The sequence below is a fragment of the Girardinichthys multiradiatus genome, chromosome 21 (assembly GCF_021462225.1).
Source record: "Girardinichthys multiradiatus isolate DD_20200921_A chromosome 21, DD_fGirMul_XY1, whole genome shotgun sequence".
In the NCBI taxonomy this organism is placed as follows: Eukaryota; Metazoa; Chordata; class Actinopteri; order Cyprinodontiformes; family Goodeidae; genus Girardinichthys; species Girardinichthys multiradiatus.
In genome coordinates this window covers 38732920-38751359 of record NC_061813.1, presented here as the reverse complement: position 1 = coordinate 38751359, position 18440 = coordinate 38732920, and the positions used below count along the sequence as shown (strand labels likewise).

General features: G+C 40.0%; 1 protein-coding gene and 1 pseudogene across 1 annotated transcript in view; one reads left to right on the top strand and one right to left on the bottom strand.

Moving 5' to 3' along the window:
• Positions 1 to 3045, bottom strand: part of LOC124857898 — a 31590-nt gene extending 28545 nt beyond the window's left edge. The window contains exons 1-2 of the mRNA XM_047349457.1: positions 2932 to 3045; positions 2509 to 2613 (exon numbers count right to left, since the gene is read on the bottom strand). Of these exons, the coding sequence (XP_047205413.1) occupies positions 2509 to 2613; positions 2932 to 2992 (166 nt within the window). The 5' untranslated portion in view covers positions 2993 to 3045. The remainder of the gene's footprint in view (positions 1 to 2508; positions 2614 to 2931) is intronic.
• Positions 3046 to 6740: 3695 nt separating this feature from the next.
• Positions 6741 to 9847, top strand: LOC124857896 (annotated as a pseudogene).
• Positions 9848 to 18440: the final 8593 nt, after the last annotated feature.

Genomic DNA, 18440 nt, shown 5'->3' with positions numbered 1-18440 from the left:
TGTCTTACCCTCTTGCTTGAGGGTGTCAATAGTGGCCTTCTGGACAGCAGTCAGGTCAGCAGTCTTACCCATGATTGGGGTTTTGAGTAATGAACCAGGCTGGGAGTTTTAAAGGCCTCAGGAATCTTTTGTAGGTGTTTAGAGTTAACTCGTTGATTCAGATGATTAGGTTCATAGCTCGTTTAGAGACCCTTTTAATGATATGCTAATTTTGTGAGATAGGAATTTTGGGTTTTCATGAGCTGTATGCCAAAATCATCCGTATTAAGACAATAAAAGACCTGAAATATTTCAGTTAGTGTGCAATGAATCTAAAATATATTAATGTTAAATTTTCATCATAACATTATGGAAAATAATGAACTTTATCACAATATGCTAATATTTTAAGAAGGACCTGTATTGCACAGATTAGACCTTTACAGCACTGTTCTGTAGGTTTCTGTGATTCAGATGTTTGTTGAGGCCTTTAGCAATATGCTGTTGTCATTGTGGGCTGTTTTAAAAATACTCTGAAATACTGAAACCACTTTGTTTTCAGCCAATAGATTATACAACAGGCTCAGCACCAATGGAGCAACTGCTGCCATTAACATGGTGATTTTAGTTCCCCTTGGAAAGTACTGCTTTTCACATTTCTAGTGAATTTGTTCTACATAAACAACCTGAATTCATCTTCTCAGGGAACAATGACTATTATACATTTAATGTTCCATCTAAAGCTGTCAGTCTAAATTAAACAAACTAATATACATTTAGAAACATTTACCGACTATAAATAATAAACTAAAAATAAACATTATGATGAAGAAACATAAAACAATCAGCTTCTACTAATAGCAATTAAAGGGTCTCTGATGTAAGGAAAGAAGGTTCTGTAGTCTTGTTATTCCATGGATTCGTCTCTAAAGGTAATTTAGAATTCATCAGATTTTCATGAAATCTCGCGTAAAAAGAGCTCTCAATAATCCGATCTTGTATTTTATCTGAAGAAAAGATAAAAAAGGTTTAAAGCTCTCTCAGACCAGCAGGATAACAAGAACATTTCCATATCAGTCCATTGAGAAATGTGAGGATCTCAGCAACCAGGCAGCCCAGCTATCATCTCTCTTTGCCCTTATGACCTGCTTGTTTGCTGGGTCGGGTCCTGGGAGGTTCCATGGATGACAGAAGAACATAGCTTCATAGTTTCACAAAAAAAAATCCCTTCTTAGAAATGTTTCACTAAAAAAGTTTCCACAGCCAGTGATGATCTGGCTCGTCATGTCATCTGCTGGTTCTGGTCCACTGGGTCTTCTGAAGTCCACAGTCAACTCAGTCACCTATTTTAGAGCACTTCATGAGTCCTTCTGCTGACAAGCGTTATGATGCTGATCTCATTTTCCAATAGAACTTGGTAATGGTCCAAACTGCTAAAGGTGCCAAAAGCTGGTCCAATAACCATGGTGTTGCTGTGCTTGATTGACCAGCAAACTAGCCTGACCAGAACCTCATAGAAGACCTATGGAGTATTGTCAAGAGGAAGATGAGAGACACCAGAACCAACAAAGCAGACAAGCTGGGGGTCATTATTAAAGCAACCCGGGCTTTCTGAACACCTCAGCAGAACTACAGGCTGATCACCTCCATAACACCCTACATTGATGCAGTAATTCATGCAGAAGGAGCCCCAACCAAGAACTGAGAGCAGATACTTTCAAAGTCCATGGATATGCTTTTCAGTACGCCCACATTTCTATAATAAAAATGTCTTTTTAATTGATATGATGTTATATAAAATGTCATTCCTGAGAGACAACATTTGGAGTCTATTAGTAGCTGTAAGCCGTGACCATCAAAATGAAGAGAAATAAAGACTGGATCATTATTTACAGCTTTACAAAGATCTTGTATTTTAATCAGCTGTCAGTGCCAACTGTGGGTTAGTTCCATTAGCAGTTCGGTGCAGACAGGGCAGAGATTATTTGCATCATGCAAAACAAAAAATATTCAGATTCTAAACTTAAAATGAAACCTGTCATAGCTGGGACAAAAAACCACATGCGCAATCATGCAGCAAATGCAGAAGGTCCTGGGAGCTTTGTGGGGGAGTTTAATTGTCGTATAGTTGTAGTTTTGGTTCTGTCTGGGTTCTTTTGTTTCTTACCACTTTTCAAATCCTTGTTTGTTAGTTGACCTGCTTGCTCTAGCTGAAGAACAACAGCTGCTTTATATCATTCAGGAGACATGGGAGCAACTTTGATAAAAAGACTACAGACCATCTGTTTCACTTGTTTGATCAACCGAAAAACTGCACATTTAAGGTTCATCACCAACATGGTTTTTATAATGTGAAATGAAAATTATTTAATGTCTAAATAGCAACATTTCCTGCACTGTAGTCACCAGTGTTACCATAGAAGCACATAATATGAAAATTAGCATGGCAGTTTGAAAATGGGAAGTTATAAAAATAAAGATGTTATATAAAGCTATAAACCAAGAGCAGCTTCCATCTATAAAACTCACCTGCTTTGACATGAGGCGTCCCCCAAAGCATAGAAACAACCAACAAAAACACAGTGCAGCTACTTCTTGACATTCTGCTGCTTTTCTTCCAGAAAAGTGTTGGATCTAAAAGAAAAACGGGCTTTTAGATTCACAATCTGAGACCTTTTTTTTCATAGAAATGGTTTATATCAGATTTTAGACAAGATTCTGACACTATGTGGATATCACATGTCTATATTAAACTAAGGGAAGTTACAGTGATGAAAGTAGAAAATAAGTTAAACTCTTCCGCCAGAACTGGTGGTTGATGCGTAAAAGGTTGTAGAGATATGATGCTTCTACATCTGCTTTTCTTTTATAGTGTGAGCCTCAGGGTGAGGCGCTGACTTTTTATTAAATGTTAGAATATATTAACAGATAATAAAAATAAACTTTACTTACTTGCATCTGCTCTAATATGACACACCCTCCAGTAAACAGAAACTACCAGTGAAAACATCATTTGTTCCCAATCATCCTGCAGTCATGTTCTCATGGGTCACAGGGACTACCGAGAAGAGGAAAGCTGGTCAGTCTGATTAACAGTCATCTAAGAGGTGGATACAATGAAAGAGGAGGAGCTTGGACTTAAAGACACGGAGACAAACCTGACTGGTTTGAAAAGTATTTCAAGCCAGGTGTGAGAACTATTTTGATAACAGATCAAATTTCTGTAAATTCACAAAGATATTAATAAAGCTCTGCCTCAGAAGCAACAAATGGCCTATGATTGATGAGGATAATAAGACCTGAGGGCTGTAATTAAAGCAGGATAGAGAGTAATGATCGTTCTTTAGAAGGTAAGAAATATAAATCATGAGGATGAATTGTTTGTTTAAACACGGATCGTTTATTCAGCTGACTTCTGTCTACGCTACATTTTTGGTAAATATGACCAACTTTTGGTCTGCATGACTTGGTTTTAAGTCTGCCACAGATTCTCAGCTGGATTTAGGCCTGTACTTTAACTAGGCCATTCAACAAACATCTATATGCTTTCATCTACACCATCCCATTGTAGCTCTGGGTGGATGTTTAGGGTCGTTGTCCTGCTGGAAGGTGAGTCTCAGGTCTTCTGCAGCCTCTGACAGGTTTTCTTCCAGCATTGTCCTGGATGTAGCTCCATCCATCTTCTCATCAAATCCAACCAGCCTCACAGTCCCTGTTAAAGATCAGCATCCTCACAGCATAATATTGCCACCACCATGTTTTGCAGTGGGGACGTTATGTTTAGGGTGACTTGATTTCACCTACTTTTTTGCAGGAAGGCCAAAAAGTTCAGTTTTGGTCTCAGCTAACCAGAGCTCCTTCTTCTACAGGTATGCTGCATCTCCTACAAGGCTTTTTTAAATTATGTGTTTAAGATTTTATGTACACTTCTGCTTTATGTATTTCATACTATAGTGTGAAGCACTTTGTGATACTTTTATATTATATTTAAGACTACATGAATAAAATTTACTCCCTTGAGGCAAATTGGACTTAACAACTGTTCCTTAAAGACCTGATTTGTGCAGTGCAAAAGTAACAGTTGTCTGTCCGGAGCTACTATTTACTATTGATGTCCTCAAATAAACCAATGAGGCCAGAAACTGAAACTGAACGCACATTACATGCAGGTGGACTCTAAAGATTTTGTGGCAGATGAACAAAACTGTTACACTGTATTTTATTTATGGGTCAGGGTTCTCACCTGCGCATTTCAGCGGTGAAAACTGTCGCCGCCAAGCTGAAATTAGGCGGCCTTTTGACTGACATCTGGCCTCCCTCTATATATGTGGTTTTTATGTGGGCTGTTCCGGCTGTCTTTCACCCTGTGGGGCCGCTAACGGTAAGGCTTTAAAAAATCATGTCAGCTGCGAAGGGCGGATATAAACGCCGTCATATCATGATGGGTCCCCCCGCGCTACACATACAAATTCCCGATGAGAGCCCTGTGGGCACCAGAGTAAGACAAATGCCTGCCATGATTTTAGATTTTATCCATTTACTTTTACTTAAAATTGATGCACTACTTTGTGTTGGTCTAATCCATAAAACACATAGTTTGCAGCAAATTAGGAACACTTTTGTCCAAAAGTCCCATCATCTTCCTGTCCTCTCAAAAGAAATTAGTTGTAGTGATTTAAAAAGATGAAACATTTTAAGCTGTAGGGAAATAAAAAAATAATGCAACAGTCATCCTAAAATTGTCACAATTGACCAGTTAGTCTTTATTTTTAGAGGTTGACCTGAGCTAACAAACATGTTTGATGTGTCCTAATTTATTAATGTAGATTTAGTTTGGCTCCAGTGTTACCAATATCAGCTTAGACTCTTGCTGGTGTTTGTTTCCATCTTGTGGTAAAAATGTCAAAGTTCTCTCAGATGACTGTTTTCAAATTATTCAGATATTCCAGTATAGTTATGGAAATAGTATTCTGGTACCAACAGTGATGCATTCTGGGGCTCAAGGTTCCCAGTGCTGATCTGGAGACAGAGGTCAACTCCAAATCCCAGGGTGAAGGTGAAACCCTTCCTGCTGCCTAGTGATCAAGGCTGCAGATCAAACTGTTCATTCAGACCATCAGCCTGAGCAGACAAGCTGAGGGGCAAACCGTCCCTGCAGCCACCAACAGACTAAAGGCTGATAGTTGCTCCACATCTCTGTCTGCCGCTGGTTATTGGATGTAAATCTGGTCTCTTGCTGACTGGAATATAAAAAGTCCCTCTGGTTTGGTGTTTCCTGTTAGCATTCATTAGCATGCAGCAGATTAATGAGCATGTTTGTCTCTGAAAGGCTTCATGAATAAATAGTGCAGATTTATGAAAGCTCCCTACAGACACTCACTAACTGACAGAACAGAGTTTTAACCTCGCTGAGTTTAACTTCTAAACTTTCTGAAGCCTATGAAACACAAACGAAGCCTAATCTGTTAAAGAAAACAGCGGTTGTAGGACTGGCCTTGTCTCAGGTTAAACTGATAAATTGATCTGAGTACAGCTTCAAACTCTGCTTGTAGACATGACCTTCACAAACTGTGAAGATCATGTCTACAACCAGAGAGCTACAGGCCTCCAAAGCCTCGATGTTGACAGACTTTTTTAGCTGAATCTCTTTGAAATAACTGGTGGCAGACTGAACTTGTCTCTTGATTAATGAAGACCTCACATAATAGAGAATTTAGTAAAGAGGGTATCTAAACTAATTTGGGTGTTTGTTCATGTTGCAGGGTATAACGATCTCTTAGTATAAAATGATATTTACTTTGTTTCCCTGATTCCAGAGTCATCATTTTCCCACGTGTCGCCCTGGTTTATGTCCTGCATTCTGTGTAATTAGGGTTTACCTGGTCCTGATCTCTGTAATCATCCTCTTTAGTTTAAATACACCTCTGCTCAGCCAATCCCTTGCTAGATCCTGTGCTCGTCTACCTGACTCCTTGCTCATGCTCTTGAAGGTTTAATTGAAAATACTTTGGTGTCTTCTTCATGTTTCCTGAGGCTGCTGTCCTTCCTTTGGTCGGGTCCAACGCAACCAAAGCTAATCTCGACAGATCGTTTTAACCTCTAAATGACGGTGTAGACAGAAACTTTGTCCAATTGAGCCTTGCTTTAAAAAGCATTATCAGCCTACAGATTCCAGTTTGTTCATGGTAATAGTAAACTTTCATTAAGGAGTACCACAGGGCTCAGTGCTTGGACCAAATCTCTTTATTTATGCTTCCACTTTGTTATAGAGACATTTGTATTGTTATAATGATGACACCTACAGTATATTTATTCATGAATCTTGAAGAACCCAATCAGTTCTTAACAACATAAATAATCGGTCTCAGATTTTAGAGTAATGCTACCATATGCTGACTACTGTATTACTTTATCATCGGATAATCCTGAGCTTTCTGAAAGTAGTTAAACTTTTATTACTCCATGAGTTTTATTTTTATTTAAATATGCACCACACATTCAACTCTTTTGTTAGTGTGTTTGTTTGCAACAACCGATTGTGTAATTAATCAGTTTTTTATAATTTCTTTGTGGTTTTTATTTATCAAAGGACTCTAATCATGTTTACGCTCAAAAACAAAAGTTTCTCAAGTTTTTTGCTCCTTTGTTTTGAACAGTTCATGCATAATAAATACATATTTTTCAATCTGACAGCACAGCTCTTAGATCCTTGTGACTGACAGAAAATCAGATCTACGGACGACGTCTGATTGATCGCCGAGATGAAAGAGACCCAGGAAGTTTGGTGCATATTTAAATCTGTTTGTGTTTTTCTGTTTCTGGGGAGAAAATGCATTCAAAGAATGGAGTAATTAATAAATCAAAGTGCTCTGAAGTCTTTGTTTTTCGGCGTCTGAACAGTTACAGTTGAGGACTTTGAGATGCTAATTTTGTTTTAAACAAGTTTTCTTCTGCAGTTATTTCAGTTTATTTTGTCAAACTTAAGATTTAAAGTTTATCAACATGCAGCAGAAATCCAGCCTGTATTAAACCCCAATTATTCGGATAAATGTTGATAATAAAAATGAAAAGTTTAACACAAGGAGGTACAGGTGTGTAAAGCTGGTCAGAGGGAATGATCCAAACTGTCGGTTCTGTCTGTAAATCAGCAGCGACAACGCTGATGAAAGATGAAAACATAGGGCTGGAAATTAATGAAACAAAAATATGTTTTAATCAAACCGTTCTCTTATTCATACATTTTATATTTTTCTGTTTTTTGTGGTTGTTTTTCTGAAGCAGTTTGTTTGACTGAAACATTTCATGGTCAAAAATGTTATTATGATCATAAATTAGATTTATATATGGAAATAGAACAGAAATAAAACATTTATTTTAAAAAAATACACATATTTTCCACAGACATAAAAAAGAGGGATTTTAAGAACAATAAGAAAATATAAAAACTGAACCAAAGGAGTTTCTTTTATGTCTGGATTTTATTTTTGATGAGAAAATGTTTGCAGATTTTATTTCAGGGAAACTTCAGAAAAGGTTTTATTTTTACTTTGTGGAGTTTTCCATCAGAATAATGTTTATTATTATTTTTGAGATTATAGAAAACACAATTTTGTTTTTTAAAGAAAAACCTTGTTATTAAATATCTTTTACATTTTCTTTCTACCTGCAAAGAGAGAAGTGGATCTTTTATCTGCAGGAAATCTCTGCAGGACTCAGAGTTTTTCCGTCATCACCGAACTCTGCATGGACCAATCAGAAAAGAGACAAACCTTCTGACTAGATGATGGTACAGGAGAACTCTCCTCCCCTCTGACTCTGTGTAGAAGGAGCAGAAGCTGAAATTTGGACCTTTGATCCAAATTCTGTCATTCAGGATAAGCAGGGAATGACATCAGGAAGAATGACTCTTTGCAGTTCCTTTGGCGGTTCCTCTGCTGCATGTGAACATGATCCACGTTTCTGCAGCTCAACTTTCTCTGGAGGAACATCACAGCAACCAAGTGCTCCTCACACAGTCAATAAGGAGCAGCGGCTCTCTGAAAGCCTCTCCTTTCTCCTTTTGCCTTTGAATATTGTGACACACCTGTGATGGGAACCTGCAGCTGGTTCTGGAGGACCACCTTCATTCTGCTGCTCCTCATCCTGCCTGAAACGGCTCAGTACGAGGATGGAGATTCTGTTCTGGAGCCCAGCTTCTGCCAGCCCATCTCCATCCCACTCTGCACAGACATCGCCTACAACCAGACCATCATGCCCAACCTGCTGGGTCACACCAACCAGGAGGACGCCGGCCTGGAGGTCCACCAGTTTTATCCACTGGTCCAAGTCCAGTGCTCCGCAGAGCTGCGGTTCTTCCTGTGCACCATGTATGCACCAGTGTGTACGGTGTTGGACCGGGCCATCCCACCCTGCAGGTCTCTGTGTGAACAGGCTCGGCAGGGCTGTGAGGAGCTCATGAACAAGTTTGGCTTCCAGTGGCCGGACAGGCTGCGCTGCCAGAACTTCCCGCTCCACGGAGCCGGAGAGATCTGCGTGGGTCAGAACATAAGCGACTCTGAAGGTACCGCCTCTGAGCTGATCCCGATCACTCTGCCTCCCTTCATATGGAGCGACCAGCCCTTCTCCTGTCCCCTGCAACTTCAGGTGCCCTCCTACCTCAGCTACCACTTCCTGGGAGACAAGGACTGTGGTGCCCCCTGTGAGTCCTCCAAACCCGGTGGAATGATGTACTTCAGCGAGGAGGAGTTTAAGTTCAGCCGGCTCTGGGTCGGAATCTGGTCCATTTTGTGCTGCGTCAGCACACTCTTTACCATTCTGACGTATTTACTGGACAGGAGGAGGTTCCTTTACCCATAGAGACCCATCATCTTCCAGTCTGGCTGCTACTTCATGGTGGGGATGGCCTACAGCGCCGGCTTCCTGCTGGAGGACAGGGCGGTGTGTGTGGACAGGTTCAAGAAGGAAGGCTACAGGATGGTGGTCCAAGGTACAGAGAACAAGGTCTGCACTCTTCTCTTCATTGTCCTCTACTTCTTCAGCATGTCCAGCGCCATGTGGTGGGTCATCCTGTCCTTCAGCTGGTTCCTGTCTGCCGGGATGAAGTGGGGCCACGAAGCCATTGAGGCCAACTCTCAGTACTTCCACCTGGCAGCCTGGGTGATGCCGGCGCTGAAGACCATCATGGTACTGGGTGTCGGGCAGGTGGAGGGCGATCTGCTCAGTGGTGTCTGCTCTGTAGGAATCTACAGCGTTGATGGGCTGCGAGGCTTCATCCTGGCCCCGCTCTTCCTTTACCTCCTCATCGGCGCTGCCTTCCTGCTGACCGGCTTTGTGTCGCTGCTCCGTGTCCGATCCATCATGAAGGACAACGGCACCAAGACGGAAAAGCTGGAGAGGCTGATGGTGCGGATCGGTGTCTTCAGCTTGCTCTACATGGTCTCCAAAGCAGTCACCATCGCCTGCCTGGTTTATGAGCAGGCGTTCCGGCTGCAGTGGGAGGCCGCCTGGCGCATCCAGAACTGCCAAGAATTTGCCGTGCCCTGCCCGGCCGGAAACCCACCTCTTGCCTCGCCGAGCTTCACAGTATTTATGATCAAGTACCTGATGACCTTAACGGCAGGGATCGCCTCTGGTTTCTGGATCTGGTCGGGTAAGACACTGCAGTCGTGGCGCCGTTTTTCTAAGAGAGCGCACATCAATGAACAGGAGGTGACATGGAAGTGAAGCAAGCCCTCAGGAACCAGAACCGTTTTTTTTTTTTTACTGTAGTTTAGATGTTAAACCATGGATGGCAGAAAAATATCTCCTACTAAATCAGGACAAACCAGGGTCCTGGTTCCCTTCAGAGACCCTCGGAGAGAAAACCTTCAAACCCTGGCAGTGACCTTTCAGATCAGGTCAAAAACCTCCGAGTCACATTCGAGTCAGATCCCTTAAAGCCTGAAACAGGAAATAACAGTCAAACAATTCTGTAAATAAATTCACTTTTTATTGCAATTTTGTAATACAAATTCCGATATAAAGACTAATGCTGTTACATTACTACACTGTTATCAAATATTAATAAAATATATATATATATATATATATATATATATATATATATATATTATTTCCTGTATATTCAAGTCAGAGTAAAGCTATAATGTCAGGAAATTGTTTTATCAAGAAATCTTTTACATTTTTACCATTTTTTAATAAATCTTTAAATGATATTCAGGTTAATATTTTCTTTATGATTCCATTGAAAACTAATTTTTACCAATTTTACTTCCTGTAACCATTTTAAAAAAAGAACTTTTAACTCCATGAAGACTCCATGAAGCGGCGCTAGACAAGCACCAAAAGGTAAAACAATGTTATCTATGAAGCCACATCCTCTGGTCGATGTCTGGTGCTCAGAGATCCAGTTTGGACCCGGTTCTGTTCAGAGGAGCCCCGTCTTGTGGTAAAACTCTCCAGAGCTGAAATCCAGTGATCTGCTCTGTCTCAACTTCTGGAAGGTACATCTAATGTGTGTTAAAGGAGCCACACTAATGTTCCTCCACACCTGGTGGTTTTATCTTTTATTTAAATCTTCATCCTTAACTGAATGATCCTGTATATTAAACTGTTTTAGTTGGAATTTGATACATTGCTCTTATAAACATAAAGTACTTGTTTTTGCTCCTCCTGTGTTGGTTAGTAAATACTGTGAATACATAAATGGTTGTCTATTAATCAACAGTGCAGTGACGGCTGTGATAAAATAAGTAGAGGGGGTCGAGCTAGAGGTCACGGATTACAACAAGCGATAAACTCTACTTAAACATGACGTCCGCAGCCAGTTGCCTGCTGCTGGATTTATAGGTCCAACCCAGACTCATTTATCTGCCGTTTTCCTCCAGCGAAAGCCTCTTAAAATGATCATTTGTAAATAAATGACCAGATATTTTGCCGTCGTCGTTTCCTGTCTCGTCGTTGTTGTGTCTGACTCTTTGCATCCGTATGTTGGAGAGACATTCATGTGCGCGCCTCTAAGCTGCCAGGAATGGGACTCTGATTGATGGATATTATGGATTAATCTGATTGGATGAACTGGCATTCAATGGAGATATGTGGTTCCACTCTTACACTGGGAGCTTCACCTCAAAGTGTCTGCAGATCCCTCTGTGTGAGATCATCTCCGGCAACGGCGAGTCTGTCCACAGGAGACCTCCCTGATGATCAGAGCAAGAGAAGAATCAGGATTCATTACAGGGTTGATTTCAGTTTATAATCGGAGGTAAAATCTGCTGCTAGGGAGGAGGAGGATGCACAAGCTAGCAGGAACCTCCTCTAATCTCAAATGATTATTCATTGAACCACCCTCTGGACACCTTCAGGAACTGGTGCAGTAGTTGCAGCCTCAACCCCAACTAAGTGCTGGAAAAGACATGCAGGAGGCTGGACTCATGAAACCTTAGTGGAGAGGGACAACCTGAATAAATAAAAGCTATGATGGACACCAGGAGACACCATCTCCACAGTCTTCATGCAAGGCAGAGGGGCAGCAGAAAAAGATGTTAAGGAGGTGCTTTGTCCAAATTACAAGAGAAATCCCCCCAAGCATAAATAGAGTAGTTGTCTATAAAATATCCGTCTTTTTATGTTTGTACAACTGAATGTTCTCCGGTTAAGAAAGTGTACAGGTATGATATTTCCCTCCAGATACTGAAATGGTGCCTTCATTTGGTACTTTCGTATAGTTTAAGGTGGAAAAATCAAAGAAAGTTTTAAAGATGCAGGCAAAATACATAACAATAATGATATAATGAATGAATGAATGGATTTTCCTTGACACTCCTTCCAGACTGCGATTATCTCTGTTGCTGGTGCAACTTTTCCCACCACAATTTTTCCTTCAGCACAACTTTTTATAAAATGTGCTTTAAATAGCTTATTCTAGTTTCTTGAGATACTGAATTTTGGATTTTCATTATCTGTAAGCCATATTCATCAAACGTCCAAGAAATAAAGGCTTGAAATATTTCACTCTGTGTGATGATTCTATAAAGTATGAGTTTCACTTACTGAAGACTGACAAAAAATTGTAACCTTTTAACAATATTCACATTTTTGGAGCTGTACTTGTAAGACGATCTGTATTCTAGTCGGCTTGTATTGCTAACAGTACTTATGAAAATCCTTCTGGTTTTCCGACCTGCCAATAGACCACGTTGAACCCAGACCACGTTGAACCCAGGTGTGACACCGTTCCCAGATCCGACCTTTGACTGCCGAGTCGGATACAATTCATCATAAATAGAAGAAAAATGGTCGGAACCAGATATGTGGAAACAAAGTGGCGACCCACCAAAGTATAATGTTAGAAAACTGTGCAGTAAGTTCATACTGCAAAGTCAGATTTTCTTTTAGATCAGTGCAAATCTTTTACAACAATTACTTACACAACTGAGAGCCCTTATTTAATTCAAGAATACCTTATTAATCCCAAAGTGAAATTAAATGTGGTTGTAGCTCTTTTTATGCAGGTTTCTTAGAGCCGTTGTAGATGCTGATGGCTGTGGGCAGGAAGGATCTCCTGTAGCGTCTGTCTTACAGCAGATCTGAAGAAGCCTCTGACTGAAGACACTCTTGTTGTACGACAGTCTTTTGAAATAATTCTAATAATATTAATCATAATTATTTATACTATGAGGGAAATTATGACCTCTGTGTAGAAATTACATTACATACAGACATTTAAATAGGAGCCAACACAGACCAGCAGATGATGCTGTTCCAGCTGCATTCAGTGAACTGAGGGTCTACAGTGTGCAGCCCTCCAGCCGCTCTGCAGTGACTTGCTGGTCCTTCCACTAATAACATAAACATTATAAATGGAAATAAAACAGGTTCAGTGGTTTTCTGTGGTTTTAAAACCATAAAATGTGTCTGTATGAAAATACGCCGAGGATCAGAAATAAATGTATTCGTGGATAACTTAGAAGCTAAGATCAATGTTTGGCCAATTTAGGACATAAAATAAGCATTTTATGTAAAACACTGTCTAACATTTGAAGCTTTTATACATTATAATCTGCATCATTTTAGAGTACTTTCAATGATCTTTGTCTTCATGAATAGCTCTTTGATTGTATACTAGATGGATCCGTATCTCTAAAAAAAGTTATCAAAGGACATAACCATTTCATATTAAACATAAAGCTACAATACTTAATACCAAAAAACAATCAGCTGTGACGTAGTTATTGAGGTAAGTGAAGCCAGATAGTTTTGATGCTCTTTACAGGAAGGGTCAGAGCAGACTACCTGCAGAGGAGGCTGAGCTCTTTGGACTGCAGGGGGCGCTCCTGAAGAGCTGTTTGACTGTGTGGTGGCATCAGCCATCTTCTATGGTGTTGTTTGTTGGAGCATCAGCTTATCTTCAGCTGAGAGAAAGTGGTTAGATGAGCTCAACAGGAAGGCCAGGCCTGTCCTAGGATGATCCCTGGACACAGTCCAGGTGGTGGGAGGCAGAAAGACTCCATCATCACTGTTGGACAACTGCCCCTTTTCCACTGGCTCTTTTTAGGGATGTGTCCCTATTAACATTACTGTATGACACTGTCACATTAAAGTAATCTGTGTGAAACCATAAAAATTAAATAGATAAATTGAAAATAAATAAAATATGTTCCTAATGTTTGTGTTATTGTATATGGGAGAATGTCTGATATATATTTATTTTCATGTATAAAATGATCTGCTGGGATATTATTATAATATAAAATACGGCTCAGGGGTTCTGATGTGAGGAGTTTTTGGCAGGAGAAGCAGAGAGGAGAGACGCTGCTCAACCTCTGAACCAAACATGCTGTTTCATGGTGGTGTTGTTTTGTGTGTTTTTATCAGATATCAGAGCGGTTGCCAAACAAATGCTTGTGGCCCTGGATTTCCTAAAAGGCACTGGTCTGACGCATAGAGATGTTAGACCTGATAATATTATGCTTGTGGATCGTGTATCACAGCCTCTCAGGGTGAAACTCTTCGATTTCCGTCTGGCTGAAGGGACATCTAAACTGAACGAGGACGTCAAACAGCCTGTTGGCTGCACAGACCCTGAGGTCTTTCTCAAACTTGCAATGGACGAAGGTGTAGACATGTGGGGTCTTGGCTGCATCTTGGCTTTTCTGTACATTGGCTACCATTTGTTTCCAATCCATTGTGAATATGAATGCATGAGGGTGATGGTGAGGATGCTCGGTAAGCCAGAGAAATATATACTGGACAGCAGAGGAGATGTAGAGTCCTTTTTTTCGCTTGTCTCGCAAAATCCATCTTATTGGCTATTTAAAAGGCCACATGAATACACAAGACAAACAGGGAAGGAGGTTAGACCTCCTGTTGGAGGGTTTCAATTTGGCATGAGATCCATGGATAACTTTCACCACACAATCTCACCCGATCCCTTTAAAAAAGACGATTGGCAGTTGTTTGTAGACCTCCTCGAGGATATGCTGCACATGACCCCCCCAAAAAGGATCACCCCCGATGAGGCATTAAATCATGACTTCATTACCATGAAACATCTGTCTGGTGCCAGCGACAGTCCCTATGTAACTGCATCCTTTGAGAAAATGGAAAACTGCTGTTTTACCTCCAAAAATGTTTCAGTGTTTCCCGGCAGTAAAAAACAGTCACTTTTTTCATTAATTCTCCTCCCATTAAAGCTGTAAAAACCAAAAATGATCATAAAGTTAAAACATTAAGTCCAGTCCATACCATCGTACACAACAAGATCCAAGTCTCAGCTGAAGTCTCTGTTAAGAAACAAGCTTCTAAGACCGGTTCCACCGATATGAAACAATCAGACGACTTGGACAGAGCCACACCTCCAACTTTTGTGACCGATTCTATCACAAAGAAAGGTTAAAACAAAAAATACATGTTTTAGGAGATTGAGGAGCTTTTTCTCAAGAAGATTCAAACCTTTTAGGTGCTGATGTTCTAACTGAGTTTCCATAACAATGTCAGCATCTCTGCCACATCACAACCTCTTTCAGTATTTTAACCTCCTCTCTGTGTGAGGTTTATTCATAGGTTTGGTCTGAATTATGACTGAAGCCCAAACACAGTCCAAGAAGTAATATTCAGATGTTTATATGTGGATAATTAAAATAATCTTCCTGTGCAGGCAAGAGAAAAACATGAGTGCTTCTTTTTTTACTGCACCCCACCTTCCTTCCTGTAAATGCGTGTATATAGTTTGTGAAACAAATGCACATCTGGTTATTTCTTCCTGCTGCCCCCTAAATGACTGGGTTCTCTCTCCGGCTTCTCCCCATATAGAAAAAAGTTAGACGTAAGGTTATTTAGACACTCAGACTAATCACACCTTGTAGATTTTACTTTAATCCTGAAAACTTTCTGTTTTCAAATTGAGTTTGATTATAATGAAGCACTCAGACTGGGTGATTCATGCTAAGAAAAAATATTTTTGTAGAGTCCAATTCTATAAAAAATAACTGTAATAACTGAGCTAAGATGACTTTTCCCCAAAACGCTGAATTATAACAGTTAGAAATTTTGTAACTCTTTTAATTAACTGAATGTGTTTATATTTTCTGAACCTACCGGCAGAAATAGGAGATAGGGAAAAGGGAAAACAAGAATTAAAACATATTTCTTTTTTTTTTTTTTTTTGTTCTTAATGTTGTAATTGTTATTAAGCTTATGTTTGATATTTAAGTAAATAACCATTTGGTCTGTTAAGTGTCCTGTGAATACCAGCCCAATAAGGCGGTGGTATTAGGACAATAGAGAAAGCTCTGGCATTATTGAACAGCATAAACTCTGCACACACATGGAATAAATTTATTCAAGAAGTTATTAACAAAAATAAGTCAACTCAAAGTCAAACATATTTCAATCAACAAACTCTTTACTATCCTAGAACAACTCATCTAAAGCTACCAAGCAGAATGAAAGAATAAGGAAGAGCAATGAACTAGATACAAATGAAGGAACAAGGTAATCAATAAAAATAAAAACCATAACCAACAAACTGATGAAGCAATACCATTCAATGTTATCTATGTTTAAGAACCAAAGTTTATCTTGAAAAACCTGGAAATGAGGTTAATTAAGTTAGTCTTAGAACTAACTACAAACAATCACAATGCAAGATCAGAAAAAACATTATTTTAATAAAATAATATAAAGAATGATTTGCTAAATAAAAAAACAAACTTCTTGATAATTAATTATCAATGTTGTTTAATGAGCTGCCTTTATTTAGTAAAATAATATTTAAGGAAATATTATCTGGAATGGAAATCAACAACCTTTCTGAGCCACCCTATAACCATTTATGATGATTATTGCAAAGACATCATGAGCTCATAGTCTGATGTTTGTTTTAGTTAATTATGTTCAGAGATGCATTTAATGCAGCCTCAAATGGGTCTCAGTGTTCTGGGTCCTATTTGTGCTGGTCCCAAGCCCGGATTAATGCAGAGGGTTGCGTCAGGAAGGGCAGCCGGCCAAAATCTTTTATCACATGTACGATACGAGTGAAGAACATGATTTCAATACCGGATCGGTCGGGACCCACCATTGGTGCTGGTGACTGAAAGGGCACCAGAAGACGTGTCCATTGGCAGAGAGAAGAAGAGATGGAAGAGTCTAGGACTTTGACTGTTGGGACTATGACAAGAAACGCTAGAGAGTTGGATGACATGATGCAGAGGAGATAGGAAGGTGGACACATGTGAGTTCAGGAGACCACATGTAACGGTAGCATAGCTAGGAGCTAAGGAGCAGAGTTCAGGCTGTTCTACCCATGAATGTTCTGGAGGTGAAAAACAGTGTCAGATATGAGTCTGAAGCTAGAAATTAAAGATGTGATGTTCAATGAACCAAGCTTTAAGATCTAACTGTCTGTGTCCTGGGCGGTTCTGGACAGGGGCCAACAGGGGCCAGTGCCCCTGTAGAACTGGTCTGTAATAAGAAGATAATACTAAATCCATTTCTCATGATGAGATGTGCTGGCACAGAAACTGTAACTGATTGGTCCCTTGGATCATTTTTATTTTTTTACCTTCACAGTTTCACTTTCCTAATGAATTAAAAATTAAGGAGTTGTACTTTTAGCTTCAGCTGTATTGAGATTGGATCACAGTTTTCATCTGCTAGATCAGGGGTCTGCAAAGCTGCAAGTGGCTCTCTGGCTCACTTAATATATTATATGAATGTATATACAATGAAATATTGACCTGTTTTTTTTGTTTCATTTTTTTGTTCTGTGGCCCCATGCAGAAACACTGGCCCCTGGTTCCCCTGGTAAATTGGGTTTAGAACTGCCTCCGGCAGATCTTCCTACAGCCAGAAACTAGAGTCCATATTCACAAAGATCCTCACAGTCCTCTCAGAGAGCTCCTATCTTAGCCTGAATATTCCTGACAAGGACTCCAAGCTCCAGAGTGATTCACTTCGCTGCTGAAAGCGACTCTGAGCGAGGAGACGACAGAGATTCCTTATCTCAATGAGGAGGTGTGGTTGACCCCGTTGCTAGGTGTGGTTGACCCTGTTGCTAGGTGTGACACTATCTTCTAAGAGCTGTGATTGGTTGTTAAAAGAAACAGAAAGCAAATGCGCTCCTAGTAGAGAAATGAACCAGTGATAGAATTTAGACTGGATTCAGAAATGTTTAAATCACAATAATAAAACTTAATAAATTTAAATTAATTGTCACACAGGATCAACATGTTTGAACGTAGCTTATTTACAGGCTCGTCATTATTTAGGTTTGCTTATTATTATGTTTAATCTCCATGCTGGTCGTTTTCATACAGCATCAATAGTGTTTTATTAATTCACTGTTATTGTTTGGGTGGAGAATATCTCTTCTTTCTCTCTGTCTTTCCTCCATCTTCTCTGCTTAAGACATTCCTAAAGTCCTCCTCACTACTCTTAACATCTCCTTTTCAGGAAGCATTGCTTAGACAAACAACTCATACTGGATATGAATTTGGACTTTTTTGGATTGTCTTTGTTCCACAGGCATCCAACATATATTCATGTCAATCTTTTAATAAGCGATGCTGAAGGTCCTATGAGACCTTTCAACATGACACACTGAGGTTCTGTTAGTGATCATTTTTGGGTGCAGCCCTTACAACAGCATCTAATTACTAAGAGTTCCCAGTTTCTGTTCCTTTACCTTGATGTTTCTCCATCTTCAGCAGGGTGTTACTGATCACCGCCTCCTCAGTGTTACTGAGCTCACACGTGTAAAGTCCCTCCTGCTTTAACGATAAATCCTGTAATGTGAGGCTGCCTGACTTCATGTTTCCTCCAGTCCTCGGACATGCTGTGGTCGGCATCGGTCCTGTTTTTGCTCAGGAGGATCTGACTGTGGTTGAACCTCCAAACGAGCCTCATCACAGTGAAGTTCCAGGCTGTGCAGTTCATTGTTGCCTCAGCTTCAGGCACACTGA